This window comes from Benincasa hispida, chromosome 9 (assembly GCF_027475165.1).
Source record: "Benincasa hispida cultivar pf3 chromosome 9, pf3_genome.v1.1, whole genome shotgun sequence".
NCBI classification, from domain to species: Eukaryota; Viridiplantae; Streptophyta; class Magnoliopsida; order Cucurbitales; family Cucurbitaceae; genus Benincasa; species Benincasa hispida.
The window spans coordinates 5,626,627-5,640,771 of NC_143486.1; the positions used below are offsets into that span (position 1 = coordinate 5,626,627).

Below are 14,145 nucleotides of genomic sequence, written 5' to 3' on the forward strand. Positions count from 1 at the left end.
AATTTTTTGTGTGAATTTGAAAACTAAAAATTATAGAAAAATTAGCTTGCTAAAAAATAAAGAAGAAGTTTATTTCAAAAGAAAACTTCTTTTTATAAAACTATTACATGCATCTAATGCATGTAAAAACTCACCAAAGATCAACACCTCACAAAGCACTAAACCAAAAGTGGGCTATGTGTCATTCTATAATGTTTACACATAGTCCAGTTGAGTTAGTGGAATTATCCAACAAAAATATTGGATAATTCCACTAACTCTTAGTCAAGGGCAAAATGGTCTTTTTTCAATTTGGTCAAAGTCAAACTTTGACTTTCCCTAGTGAAAAAGTCAACCCTTTGACTTTTTACAGTTTTGACCCTCTTGACTAATTTTGATCTCCCGAACATGAATCCGCATTCATATTTTCAAAATTCAAATCACATCTGAATATAGAGTGCCATACAAAAAATCGATAGCGATATCGCACATACTTGTGGTTTTAATCCCTTTTCCTAATTCGAACAATTCGAATTAATCCAACATACTGTTCTAAGTTTAATCCATACGAGCTAGCAGGGGGACCTAATGGACCTATAGATTATGGGCTCCAACAATCCGAGATTAACTGGTAAAACTCTTTAACCTAATTAATCAACATTTGTGAACTAACGGGTCATTCTACTAAAGTCCCGTAGTTGCACTCCCCTCACTGTAGATATGTTTCTGTCCATCTAATATATCCATAATCAGTAAGTCAATCTTTCACAGGTTGTTCATGGTCTTGGCTGGGTTAAAATACCATTTTACCCCCGAGAACACTTCTTGTTCCTTCAGTCTCACTGAACCTCTAAAGAACAATTGATTTGTGGTCCAACCATCAAATCAGTTCCTCTCAGCTTAGTGAGAGGGTGGGGTTCCTTGTTCTTATTTCGAAGTCATCACTTAAGAGAACAACCTATCTACTACCACTAGAGACGGGTAGAAGCAAAGTCCGTCTTGCACCCTATGTCCTCAGCTATTTACCCGATCTTACCCCTGAAATGGGAGGCTTATTGAGCTAGCAATGTTGAGCTGCTCTCACCCATGCAGATCTAAGGATAATCCCGAATAAACAAGAGTTCATAGTTAGCTCAGGATTGAGATCGAGTTACCTAGGTCATCAAATTTGAATTAGTCAGTTTTATACAGTAAACGATGTGATAAAACAAAAGTGACTAAACGATGTGATAAAACAAAAGTGACTAAGTCGTGGTCCAATCTTATACAAACTCATTGCATAGGATGTCCTCACTCACATATCTCTATATGAACGATTCAGGATCACATCGTTTGTACTAAATACAAAGTGGGCCACATCCATAGTGTCCCCAAAACAAGGCGCCCAACCTTATCCCTATACTATAGACCATTTTAGGCTATATACTCGAATTTGATCCTTGTTTTATGTCATCACATAAAGTTCAAGTCTACATTAAATAGCCTCAGGACCTTAGTTTATTGGATTCGAGATTACAATTTCAATAACAATTTTATCGAAAAACAAAACAGAATATGTTTATCAATTTACAAACTACGAGTTTTAGGAAATAAAATCCAACATATATTGGTTGAGATGGTCTCATTTTAGCGAAGAAGTACCTGATCACCCTACGGTAGCTTTTACCCTGCCTTTGAAACATCATTTCAAAATAGATGTCATATAGAGTGCATTAAATTATTTTGCTAACTTTAATTGGTTTTTCAATGGGTAATTCATAGATTATTAATATAAATAAACTATATGTTTTAGCAATTTCATCAATATGATTTCTGAGACTCTAAATATGCTCACCACCAACAAATTAACTGGCGATAATTACATCACATGAAAAAACACAATCAATACAACTTTGATCACCGATGACTTATGATTTGTCTTGGTGGATGAATATGCTCCATTACTAGCTCAAATTTCCATTTCAAATGTTCAGGAGGCATACAAGCACTAGGTGTGAGCAAATGAAAAGGCTCGAGCGTATGTCTTGGCAAGATTTTTCTGAAATCTTAGCCAAAAATCACGAGCCCATGCTTGCTGCCCATGAGATCATGGAGTCCCTGCGGGGAATGCTCAGACAACCGTTCGCTCAGCTCAGGTATGACGCTTTTAAATTCATCTTCAATGTCCATATGCAAGAAGAGACCTTTGTTTGACAACATGTTCTAAGCATGATGGTCTACTTTAATGTGGTTGAGATGACAAGTCTGTCATTGGTGAGGCCAATCAGGTTAGCTTCATCCTAGAAACTTTACCTGAAAGTTTCTTACAGTTCCGTAGCAATGTTGTTATAAATACGATTGACTACAACCTGACCACCTTGTTCAACGAGCTAAAGACTTTCCAATCCTTGATGAAATTCAAGGAACAATAGGGTGAAGTAAATGTTGTCTCGTCCTCCAGAAAGTTCTACAGAGGTTTGTCCTCTGGAACTAAGTCTGCCTTCCTCTTCCGATATCAAAATGTGGAAGAAGAATAAAGGTAGAAATGGGAAGGCTAACCCACCAGCTGCTGCCCAAAAGGGCAAGAAGGTCAAGACTGCAAAAGGAATATGTTTCCATTGCAACCATGAGAGACATTGGAGAAGGAATTGTCCCAAATACTTGACAAAAAAAAAAAAAGACCAAGCAAGGTGCGATTTACTTATATTGAAGACTTGTTTAGTGAAGAATGATGATTTGGCCTGAATAATGGATTCAGGCGCCACTAACCATGTTTGTTCTTCATTTTAAGGAATTGATTCCTGGTGGTAGCTAGCACCTGGTGAGATGATGATGCATGTAGGAATTGGGCACATTGTCTTTGCGAAGGCAGTGTGAGGACTTTGACTTACTTTATAAAAAATAATATTTTGTTGGAAAATGTATATGTAGTTCCTAACTTGAAAAAGAATTTAATTTCTGTAAAGTGTTTAATTGAACAACTCTACTCTGTACATTTTTCTTTGAATAAAGCGTCTTTTAGAAGAATGGTATATAACTCTGTTCTGCTAAGCTGAAGGATAATCTATATGTGCTGAAACCGTTAGCAACTAAGGCTCTCCTAAATACTGAACTGTTTAAAACTGCGATAACTCATAATAAGAGACAGAAAATGTCTCCTAAAGAAAATGCCCTTCTTTGACACCTAAGACTAAGACACATAAATCTCAATAGGATTGAAAGACTAATTAATAATGGACTTCTAAGCGAGTTAGAAGAAAATTCTTTACCTGTATATGAGTCATGCCTTGAAGGCAAAATGACTAAAATATCTTTTACTGGAAAAAGGTCACAGAGCCAAAGAACCTTTAAAGCTTGTACATTTAGACCTCTGTGATCCGATGAATGTTAAGGCAAGAGGAGAGTTTGAATATTTCATCACTTTTACTGATGATTATTCCAGATATAGGTATGTTTATTTAATGCAACATAAGTTTGAAGCCCTTGAAAATTTTAAAGAGTACAAGGTTGAAGTTGAAAATTAATTAAATAAAACAATGAAAAACATTTTGACCTAATTGAGGTAGAGAGTATATGGATCTAAAATTCTAAGACTATTTGACATAATATGGAATTATATCCCAACTCTCAGCACATGGTACAATTTAGCAAAATAGTGTATCAAAAATGAGAAATTGAACCATGTTGGACATGGTTTGGTGTATGATGAGTTATGCTTTCTTACCTTACTCGTTTTGGGGATATGCAGTGCAAACTACAACTTACATTTTAAACCGCGATCCATCCAAAAGTATTACTGGAACACCTTTGGAGTTATGGAATGGTCGTAAAGGTAGTTTACGCCATTTCAGAGTTAGGGTTGCCTAGCACATGTGCTTGAGGCAAATCCTAAGAATTTGGAACCTCGTTTAAAATTATGCCTATTTTTAGGTTACCCTAAAGGAACGAGAGGTGGTTACTTTTATGATCTTAAAGATGATAAAGTGTTTGTATCGAAAAACACTACTTTTTTAGAAAAGGGCCACATAAGGAAGCAAAAATCTCGCAATAAGATAGTGTTAAATGAACTTTCCAGTGAAACTTCTGAACCTTCAACAAGAGTTGTTGAAGTTGGTTTATCTAGTAGGCCACATCCATCTCAAACGTTGAGAGAGCCTCAATGTAGTGAGAGAGTTGTGAACCAGCCTATTCGTTATATGGGTTTAATAAAAACCCTAGCTATCGTAGCTGATAGTGACGTTGAGGATACGTTGTCTTACACGAAGGCAATGGAGGATGTTGACAAAGATGAGTGGATCAAAGCTATGGATCTTGAGATGGAGTCTATGTACTTCAATTCTATTTGTGATCTTGTAGATCAACTTGATGGGGTCAAACCTATAGGTTGCAAATTGATGTACAAGAGAAAACGAGGTACTGATGGGAAGGTGTAAACTTTCAAGGATGGACTTGTGGAAAAGGGTTATTGATAATGGGCAGAAATGCATGATATCACAACGCAAAGATATAAAACAATGTAGGATTGTGACGGTAAAAATATGTAAAATCGTGTCCAAAAGCATTAAGTTGAGAACATTGCGATCGCATGCGCCCATCACATCAAAGCCGCTAATTTACGTATTTTGTGCAGGAAAATGTGTTGGCGCAAGGCAGAATTGCGATCCAAGGAATTCAGCATCCAAACGCATTAGAAGATTGCGACTGTAAAGCCATGCAATCGTATGCGTTCGCGAAGATCTGCTCAAGAAGGTGGTCGCATAGAGACGACGCATCAAGGTGAAAACTTAATAAATCACGATGGGACAGAAAGTTGATAACGGTCGAATCCAAATTTAGTTGACAAGTCGTTAATGACACACTGTAGCAAGTACACTCAACTTTTCGGTGACAATTAATTGGTGCATCAGACAAAGATTTAATGACATCTCATCAATGCAATCATTTGAGAGGAAATCTTTTCACCCTAAAGCTCTATAAATACCGGAGGCCACCTTCGTTGAAGGGTTTAGCAGTTCAGAATTTTGGAGTTCTTTTTTGCCATATACATAGAGATAATAGATAACTGATAGCCGTAGTCTGTAATTTTTATACTTCGAAGGCGGAGGCGAGTGAAGAGAGAATACGCCAAAAGATCTTTCCTGGTTAGCTCGAGAGAGTGTCGGGAAGCATTGAGAACGGAGAGAGGGCCGACTCTTGCGAAAGTAAGAACATTCTTTTGGGCAGAGTAGAGAAAAACACAATGTAAAAGCCTTGGGAAGCAAGACATTGCTACCAGGCTCACTATCCCTACTTTCCATTGTCATTCTGTATTCTGATTTCATTTATAAAATGGAATTTGCATCTCTACATCTGTTCACTCTCTTTACATTACGCATGAGTAACTAAACTTCCGAATGGGTTGAGAAGCACTTAGCTAGCATGACCTAAGATCTTCATTTTATGCAATCATCTTGTCTTATGTATGCGTCCATCACCCTTTAGAGATACTTGAGAGAGTAGTCTAAATAAAGAACCTAGACTTGAGAGAGCTAGGTTAGAATCTAGGCTTGAGACAGTCAGATTAGAACCGCATATGCAAGAGATAGAAATTTAGAGATAAGTTCTGTTTGTTAACATGCATCGCATGCACCCTAGAAATAGGATATAATAGTATGCGGTCGCCTTGTGTATGTGTGTGTCATTCATCATCGCATAGACAAGAATAGAGGCTTAGACATAAGTCTTATAGACATCATCGTATACATCGCATGCGTCCTAAAATTAGGAGCTATAGCATTTGCATTGAGAGATGACCTGTTGTTGTATGTGTGTAACATGATCACATAACGTGAACGCAATCTTAGGAAATGTTAGCTAAATCCCTTTTCAACTCGTTCCCCGCATACTCGTTGTAACTTTCGATGTTATTAACTATTTTCTCAATTCTGCCGCATAGGATTTATATTTTAAACAAACATACCAACCAACTTATTATTTTGATTGTTACCACAAAGGAATCAGAATTCACCGTTACATATTGTTTCCATAGTCCCTGCGTTCGACCCTGGGCTTACCAGGCAACCTAGTAGGATTTATACTTGGATTTTTCTAGGAAAACTTGCATGTACAATGCACCATCACAATATACACCATTATTTCGTCACATTCACAACGCATCAGTTATACCCAAGTTGAGGGAGTCGACTATGAGGAGACTTTCTCACCTATTGACATGTTAAAGTCTATCCGGATACTCCTGTCTGTTGCCTCGTATTATGACTATGACATTTGAAAAATGGATGTCAATACTGCTTTTCTGAATGGCAATCTTGAGGATACCGCGTATATGGAACATCTTGAGGGATTCATAACCCAATGTCAATAGCAAAAGGTTTGTAGGCTTAATCGGTCCATTTATGAATTGAAACAAACTTCTCAATCTTGGAATATAAGATTAGATACTGCGATCAAATTTTGTGGCATTGATGAGAATATTGATGAGCCTTGTATTTACAGGAGAATCATCAACAGTTCAATAGCTTTTCTTGTGTTGTTTGTGGATGATATCCTACTCATTGAGAATGATGTAGGTCTACTGACTGAAATTAAAAATTGACTAGCGATCGAATTCCAAATGAAATATTTGGGAGAGGCGCAATTTATTTTGGGCATAAATCTTTAGGGATCGAAAGAACAAGACGCTGACCATGTCTCAAGCATCATACATTAACAAGATGTTTGTCAAGTTTTCGATGTAGAATTCCAATAGAGGTTTGCTCCATTTAAGGCATGAAGTTATTTTATCTTAGAATCAGTGACCTAAGACACCTCAAGAGGTTAAGGAAATAAGACGGATCCCTTATGTATCGGTTGTTGGTAGGCTGATGTATGCGATGTTATGTACTAGACCAGGCATCTGCTATGCAGTGTGGATGGTCAGTAGATATCAGTCTAATCCAGGATTTGATAACTGGACCACCCTTAAGAACATCCTCGAGTATCTTTGAAAAAGAGACACTACATGCGCGTGTATGGTTCTAAGGATTTGATCTTTACAAGATAAATAAACTCTAATTTTCAGACTGATAAAGACTTGGAATTCCACTTCAGGATCAGTGTTCACTCTTAACGGAGGGGTTGTAGTTTGGACGAGCACCAAGCAAGGGTGCATTGCTAACTCCACTATGGAGGCTTAGTATGTAGCAACTTGTGAAGCTACCAAGGAAGTTGTGTGGCTTAGGAAATTCATGACTGGTCTGGAAGTGGTTCCAAACATGTCAAAGCCCATCACCCTTTATTGTGATAATAATGGTATTGTGGCTAATTCCCAATAGTTTAGAAGTCATAAACGCGAGAAGCACATAGAGCGGAAAATATAATCTCATTTTAGAGATTGTGCATCGAGGGGATGTGATCGTCACGCAGATAGCTTCGGCACACAACGTTGCTGATTCATTTATGAAGGCCCTCACGACTAAGGTATTTGAGGGTCACCTACAGAGTATAGGTCTACGGGATATGCCACATCTAGTCTAAGGCAAGTGGAAGATTTTGTACTGAGCACGTATTATGCCCTAATTTCTTGTTTCGTGTACTTTTGTATTAGTATGACTTTTATGATGTACACCCTACTAGCTTTGGGATGAATGGGAGATTGTTGGGGTTAATGTCCTAAATCTCGTGGGTCTTGTAGTTCATAATTGTATTGTATAAATATATTTATTTAATAAAATATGAGGTATTTTATTTGACATTTAGTAGCATTAACCCACAAAACCAATAAAAAAACATTCAAGGTTATCTTCTGTAGCTTAAACATGTATGTAGAGATATACAAGTAGACTGTATTTAAGTGATAACCTGAATGATCTGTAGTGTTGGAATTGGTGTCCTAGTTCTCCTGAAGTCTCGTCGTTTGTAAAGATACACATTGTTTGATGAAAAAAATAATTGTTATTTAATTATAGCATTTACTCATATCGAATAAACAAAGCCCCTTGTTATCTTATGTGAACTTAAATATGTATATGTGATATACAAGTGGATCATGACTTATGTGATAACCTAAATAAGTCTGTAGTATAAGGATTAAGGTGGGATACCTGATCCTGGTGACACTACGGATACAACCCACTTTGTAGAGGTTTGCAAGTTTGTAAACTACTACAGATGGTAGAACCTAACCATTCACAGGGAGACATACGAGCGGGGGTGTCCTATAGAAAGAGTTTGTATAAGACCTGGACCACGAGATGACTAGACTCTGTATATAACACTGTTGATACTAGAGACTTACATCTCACCTAAACGACCATAGGTGACATGACCTCAATCTTGAGTGTTTTGGGAAATCTTGCTTTTGAGGGCAGTTCTTTGATTAGTATGGGTGAGAGTGGCCAGATTGCCAACTCAACATGCCTACCTTTCTAGGGACTTGTCTGATTTGGGAGTTGGGAACTCAATCCACAAGATGGAATTCACTCCTTTCCCAAAGTAGGGATCAATGGAGAGATTGCTCCCTTAAGGGCTGATTCCAGGGCTTGAACATAGTGGTCACAGCTTCTCTTTGGGAGAGAGAACTCAATCATTGTAGGACTATGACTTATGTTCATTAGAGGGATCAGTGATACTTAAGGAGTTAGGTGTAACTACAGGAGCATAACGGGTATTAGCTGAGCTGTATTTACGAGTAATCTATGAAGGGTTGTCGGGTTAAGATGGACACATAATATATTTGTGGTAAGAAGAGTCCAGTCGTCCGTCTTTAGTGGAGTGTCTGACAGTTAACGGATGGTGGATCCTGTGACTAAAGAGTTTAGTCAGTTATTCATGTACTGTTGGAGCTTCGAGCTACAGGTTCATAAGGTCCCTTTGGTAGCTCAATGGATTCAGTTGAGGATCAGTTCTTGGTGTTGATTTGAAATGTTCCAATTGACAAGAGATATTTTGATTATATGTGATATGATTGGTATGATGTATGAGATACATCTAGTGGAGAAGTAATGTAAATGGGATTTACATTAAGTACCATGGAATAGAAAAAGAACTATGGTTTATATGTTTCATGAGATGAAATATTAAAACTATAGGTTATAAATATAGTATGATAAGTTGGTTATCATTTATATCTATAATAATATTAATTATTGGATAATTAAATCTTTTTCTCCAATAACCAATTGAATGGGAGGTTATTGGTGGTTCATGGTAACCGTGAGATAAAAGGAAAATTGTTTTCCTAATTTTAGTAGTTTTTGTCAAAATTGTTTTGGAGATTTTCTCTCTCAGAAAAACATCTCAAGAAAGTTATCAAGTAAATTCGATCATGTAGTGTTTGTAAGCGACAGACATGGTACTAAGTGATGAGCTAAACGATCGCTTAGCTTTTGTTAGACGATTGCTTAGCTTTTGCTAAACGATTGGGCATCGACCTATACGATAGGTTTCAACCAGCTCCCACTTGCCTAATCGTGTACATAATTGTTGTTTCCTTCTTCTTCTGCCTCAAACCAAGTCCACACAGAGCCCACCCTCTGGATTCTCACACCAAGAATACCAAGGTATCCTTCTTGGTGGTGTCATACTCAACTCGACATCGTCGAGGTTCTGTGGAGGCCATTTGTGTTGCTGGGGTATTCGTGACCGAGGCGATCGTTGAGTTCGAGTGCGCGGTGTTCGTGCTGTGGAGCGGTCGTGTTGTTCGACCGTTCGAGGTTGTTTTGTTCAAGCGTTCGTGAGCAAAGAGCGTGGAGACGAGTATACAAATGTTCGTAGCATTTTTCTTGTTCATTTGTAGTTTTCATACTATAATTTCTGTATTGAATGCATAACCATTTGTCTCTGTTAACGACTGTAATTTGTTAATGTTCATACATGATTGTAATTTGGAATTATTTATTTCGCTGCTCATGGAAATCCTCGTGTTCGATTTCCTACATATAGTAGATGGATAACGTTGGGTACCTTATCCTGGTGACACTACGAATATGACCTGCTTTATAGATGTTACAATTGTTGTAAAGTTCTACAAGTGATCTGATTCTAATAATTCATGTAGAGACATGTGAGTGGAGGTGTTTTATACAAAAGAGTTTGTAAAAGATCGAACTACAAAATGAATAATCTCATTATATAACACCATTAATAGTATAGACTTACATTTCACTATGATGACCATAGGTGACATAACCTGAATGTTGTGTGAGTTGTGAACTTCTGCCTATGAAGGCGGTTCTTTGATTTGCATGGGTGAGAATAGCTAGTTCACCGACTCCATATACCTACCATTTTGAGGATTCGTCTGAGTGGGGAGCTGGGAGCATAACTAGATAAGACAAAACTCACTCCTTCCCTAATGTCAGGGTAAGTAGATAAATTGCTCTCTTAAGGGCTAACTCCGGGGCTTGAACAATGTGACGTCACACTCTCTCTTAGCCCGAAAGGGGTTTGGTCATAGTTGGACTATGACTTGTTGTTCATTAGAGGGATCAATGGTACTTAAGAAGTTAAATGTAGCTACAAGGGCAAAACAATAATTTTGGCCCAGCTGTACTTATGAGCAATTTGTGAAGGGTCATCGCGTTTTTTACTAATATATCCAATGGACACAGAAATACATTTGTAGTGTGAAGAGTGCAGATGTCAGTCTTTAGTGAAGTGATCAATAGTTAATGGAAGTTGAGTAATTTAATTAAAGGAATTTAATTAACTATCCAAGTACCATTAGAGCTTCAATCTACAAGTTCATAAGGTCCTCTCTATAGCTCAATTGGAATTATTGAGAATTAATTTTGGATTAATTTGAATTGTTCAAATTAATTATATATGATATAATTAATTTAGATTAATTATATGAGAAATAATTAATATAATGTATTTGGTACATTATAATATAAAGTTTAATTTGAGATGATATAAATATTTGAATATGGTTCAAATATTAATTATATGAATTGGATTCATATATTTAATATAATTTTCATATAAGTTATATTGTATTTTATACAATATAAAAACTATAAGTTATGTGTTATAGTTCAATGTATACTATATGATAAGTTGGTTATCATATATATATATATATATATATATATATATATATATATATCGTATGTATATATTAATTCATTTGAAGAAGGGAGCTATGTAACTCCCCCGCCCTTAATTCTCTCAACAATATATCGTGAAAGGGGAGTTGGAGGAAGTTAATCTTTTTTGGTCTTCTCCTATAAACAAAATTCACAAAACGTCAATGAATTCCCTAAGGCACAATTCCTAGAAAATTTCCTCTTATCTTCTAGCCTCTGTCAAAATTGAAGCAAAGTCCACCCTCTTACATATTCTCAACCCTAAGAAGAATACAGAAGGATTATCTCTTGGTGTCCAATTTGGGTCAGTATTGCTGTTATGTTTTGGCTTGTGTTCCAATGAGGGTTCGTGACTGATCCAGAGGATATTTTGTGAAGATTTAGTTCCTCAAGAGGTTAGTAAATCAAACCAAAATTCATTATCTATATTGTTTTATGAAGCATGCTGTAAATTTTCTTTTTAGAATGCATAATAGGGTTCTGAATTTTATTTTTTTTGTGTAAATTTGAAAATGGGAAACGATCTAGCTTCCGTCTAAGGTTTTCACAAAACTTCATTCCGAAAATCCATCGTAGAGCACCCCCCCCCCCTCCAAAATAAAATAGGTCGTCTTCTTCCCCTTTCTCGATCTCGCTCTCAGTCTTACTCTCATTGAGGAATGGAGTGGAGCAAGGTGTCAATTTTTAGCCAGATCTGGATATGGAAGGAAGGAGGGTCGTCGATTTTGGCCAGATCAGAGGAAGGTAGTCGATTTCAACCAGGTCTCGTTGAGGAATGAATGGACAAAGGTCGTCCAAACCATTAAATGGAGGTTGTGCTCGACCGTCGAGCGAGCGGAAGAGTGAAAATTTGTTGGAGAAGAAGAAAGAGATCGAGTCGAAGTTGAGAAGAAAAGGTAATCGTGCCGAAGAAAAAGAAAAGGAAAAATGAAAGGTCAAATCTGTAACTTCACTCATATGTGACGTCAGTAGAAAGACATTTGAAAATGGGTCATTTGGCATTTTCGACCCAATTTTTGGGTCATTCGTACAAATTTCCTTTATAAAAGTTTAAAGTAGTATCGGATACTTTAATGGCTCCATTTTAATAACCATTTCACTTTCTTTTTCTTTTGAAAATTAAGCTCAATTCCTCCCCATTCTCATTTCTTATATAATTTATGGAATTACTAACTAAATTGTAAAAATAAAATCAAATTTCTGAAAACTATTTTTTCTAATTTTAAAAATTAATTTGACACGGTTTCCAAAGTATGATAAAAGAGTAGAGAAGAAAGAAAGAAACCTGGATGGAGTTAGTATTAGACTTTATTTTCAAAAGCAAAAAATAAAAAATCAGATGGCCTTAATAATTTAGGTTGGGTGGGTGTGGGTGTGGTTTGTGGATTGATAGTTGAGAGTCGCCATGGTTTGCATTCTTGCTGGTTCCACGGGTTTATGTTTGCAGGGAAAGACGTTGGCGGCGGTATGTATGTGGAGAAGGCGAAGTGATGGGATTAGGAACAAGATTAGGAGTGAAGCAGAAGGAGAAAACGAAAATACGGTTCCAGGCAGAGACCGAGTGATGGGGTTTGGAAAGCACAAGGGCAAAATGCTCGGAACCCTACCTTCAACCTACCTGAAATGGGTTTCCAAAAATCTAAGAGCAAGGGAGTTTGAAGAATGGGCGATTTTGGCAGACCAAGTTCTCGAAGACCCGGTTTACCAAGACCGGATCCAGTGGGAGTTCGCCCACAACATTCTGACCGGTGCCGGTCGGACTGGCCGTGACGATGTCGTTTCTGAGCTGTTGGAGATCAGTGACAGATTTGGCTGGGATTGGGAGAATAAGTCCGGTTGGAGAGATGTGGAGTTTGAGCTTCTGGGGACTTCGAAAGGTGGAAGGATCCCGCGACGAATCGAATCAACTCAGAAGTCGGAATCGAAGACGACGGATAATGTATCATCATGCGCCGGCGGTGGTGGCGGTGGAAGAAGGAGGGAGAGAAGAAATCGGTTGAGAGTGAAGCGAGAGAAATCGAAGGGAGCCGAGGAGAAAAGTGAAGTGAAAACGGAAACTGAGAATCCCACTCCCAGGTTTAATAATCCCTTCCCTGGCCGTCAAACTCTTCTAAACCGGTTTACCACAACCAAATCACATTTATTTATTAAAAAGGATCCCAATTCATAAGGCAACGCAACTGTATGCATGGAGTTATGATGTGAAGTTGAATTCATGGAGTTCTGAAATTTGGAACTCTTAAGGCTAAGGAATTAATATATATATATTTTTTTTTTTATTGACTCACAAACTCCAGTAAAAAAAGTCGGTAGAAAAAATAGTGTTCAATCACTCACTCTTCAGGTCAAACATCCTTAGAAACTATTACATAGATCATAAGGATCATAGTTTTTTATTTTCCTTTTATTGAATCTCGATATATTTTGTTTTAGCTTAATCACCGAGAAAATTGCACAAAAAATTCATTTTAAATATTTTAAAGGCCGAAAATGGCAAGGACTTGATGATCTTGTAAATTTACAATATTGTCTTTGTTTTTTCTTTCTTCACCAACTCCTTTCCCCTTTCTTTTTTCCTTTTTCTTTTTCCTCTTTCTTTCTCCCTCTCTGCGCGTCGTCTCTTCTTCTCTGATCATTTTCTTTTGTGCATTTTCTTTTTCTTCTCTGAAATGGTGAGTTCACACGAGCAGTTCCAACACGACCAACTCCGATGAACAACAGCAAGAATGAGAGAGAAGAGTGATTTTGTGAGTTAGAAAAAGAAGAACAATACCGACGAAAGGATGACCGACGAGAGCGAAACAAACATGAGGGGAAGAAGGCGACTCATTATTCCATGGATGTTCGCAAATGGATCATCTACATGAGGTAGAGTAAGAACGAGAGTGAGCGAATGCTTTTCCACGTGCACGTAAATATATTTTAGTGATTCACCCGAATTTAACGTCAACAAAGGGTCATTCAACATTTTTTTTCAAAAACGGGGTCATTTGACATTTTCGAACTAATTATTGGGTAATATAGATTTCCTTTAATCACCCAAGTATAAAATTCTTTTAACATTTGCTCAGGTTACCCAAAAGAAAATGGGTGATCATTTAGCAGAGTTGTATCAAGGTTT

At 37.2% G+C, this 14,145-nt stretch overlaps 1 protein-coding gene across 1 annotated transcript; it reads left to right on the top strand.

The window, feature by feature from the left end:
- The first annotated feature begins 12,315 nt into the window (after nucleotides 1-12,315).
- Nucleotides 12,316-13,315, top strand: LOC120086315 (golgin family A protein). Its single transcript, XM_039042891.2, has one exon. The coding sequence runs from the start codon at nucleotides 12,430-12,432 to the stop codon at nucleotides 13,192-13,194; it is 765 nt and encodes a 254-aa protein (XP_038898819.1). The 5' UTR covers nucleotides 12,316-12,429; the 3' UTR covers nucleotides 13,195-13,315.
- Nucleotides 13,316-14,145: the final 830 nt, after the last annotated feature.

Excerpts from the sequence above, each read along its gene's own strand:
- LOC120086315 (XM_039042891.2), top strand. The coding sequence starts at position 12,430 with ATGGTTTGCATTCTTGCTGGTTCCACGGGTTTATGTTTGCAGGGAAAG.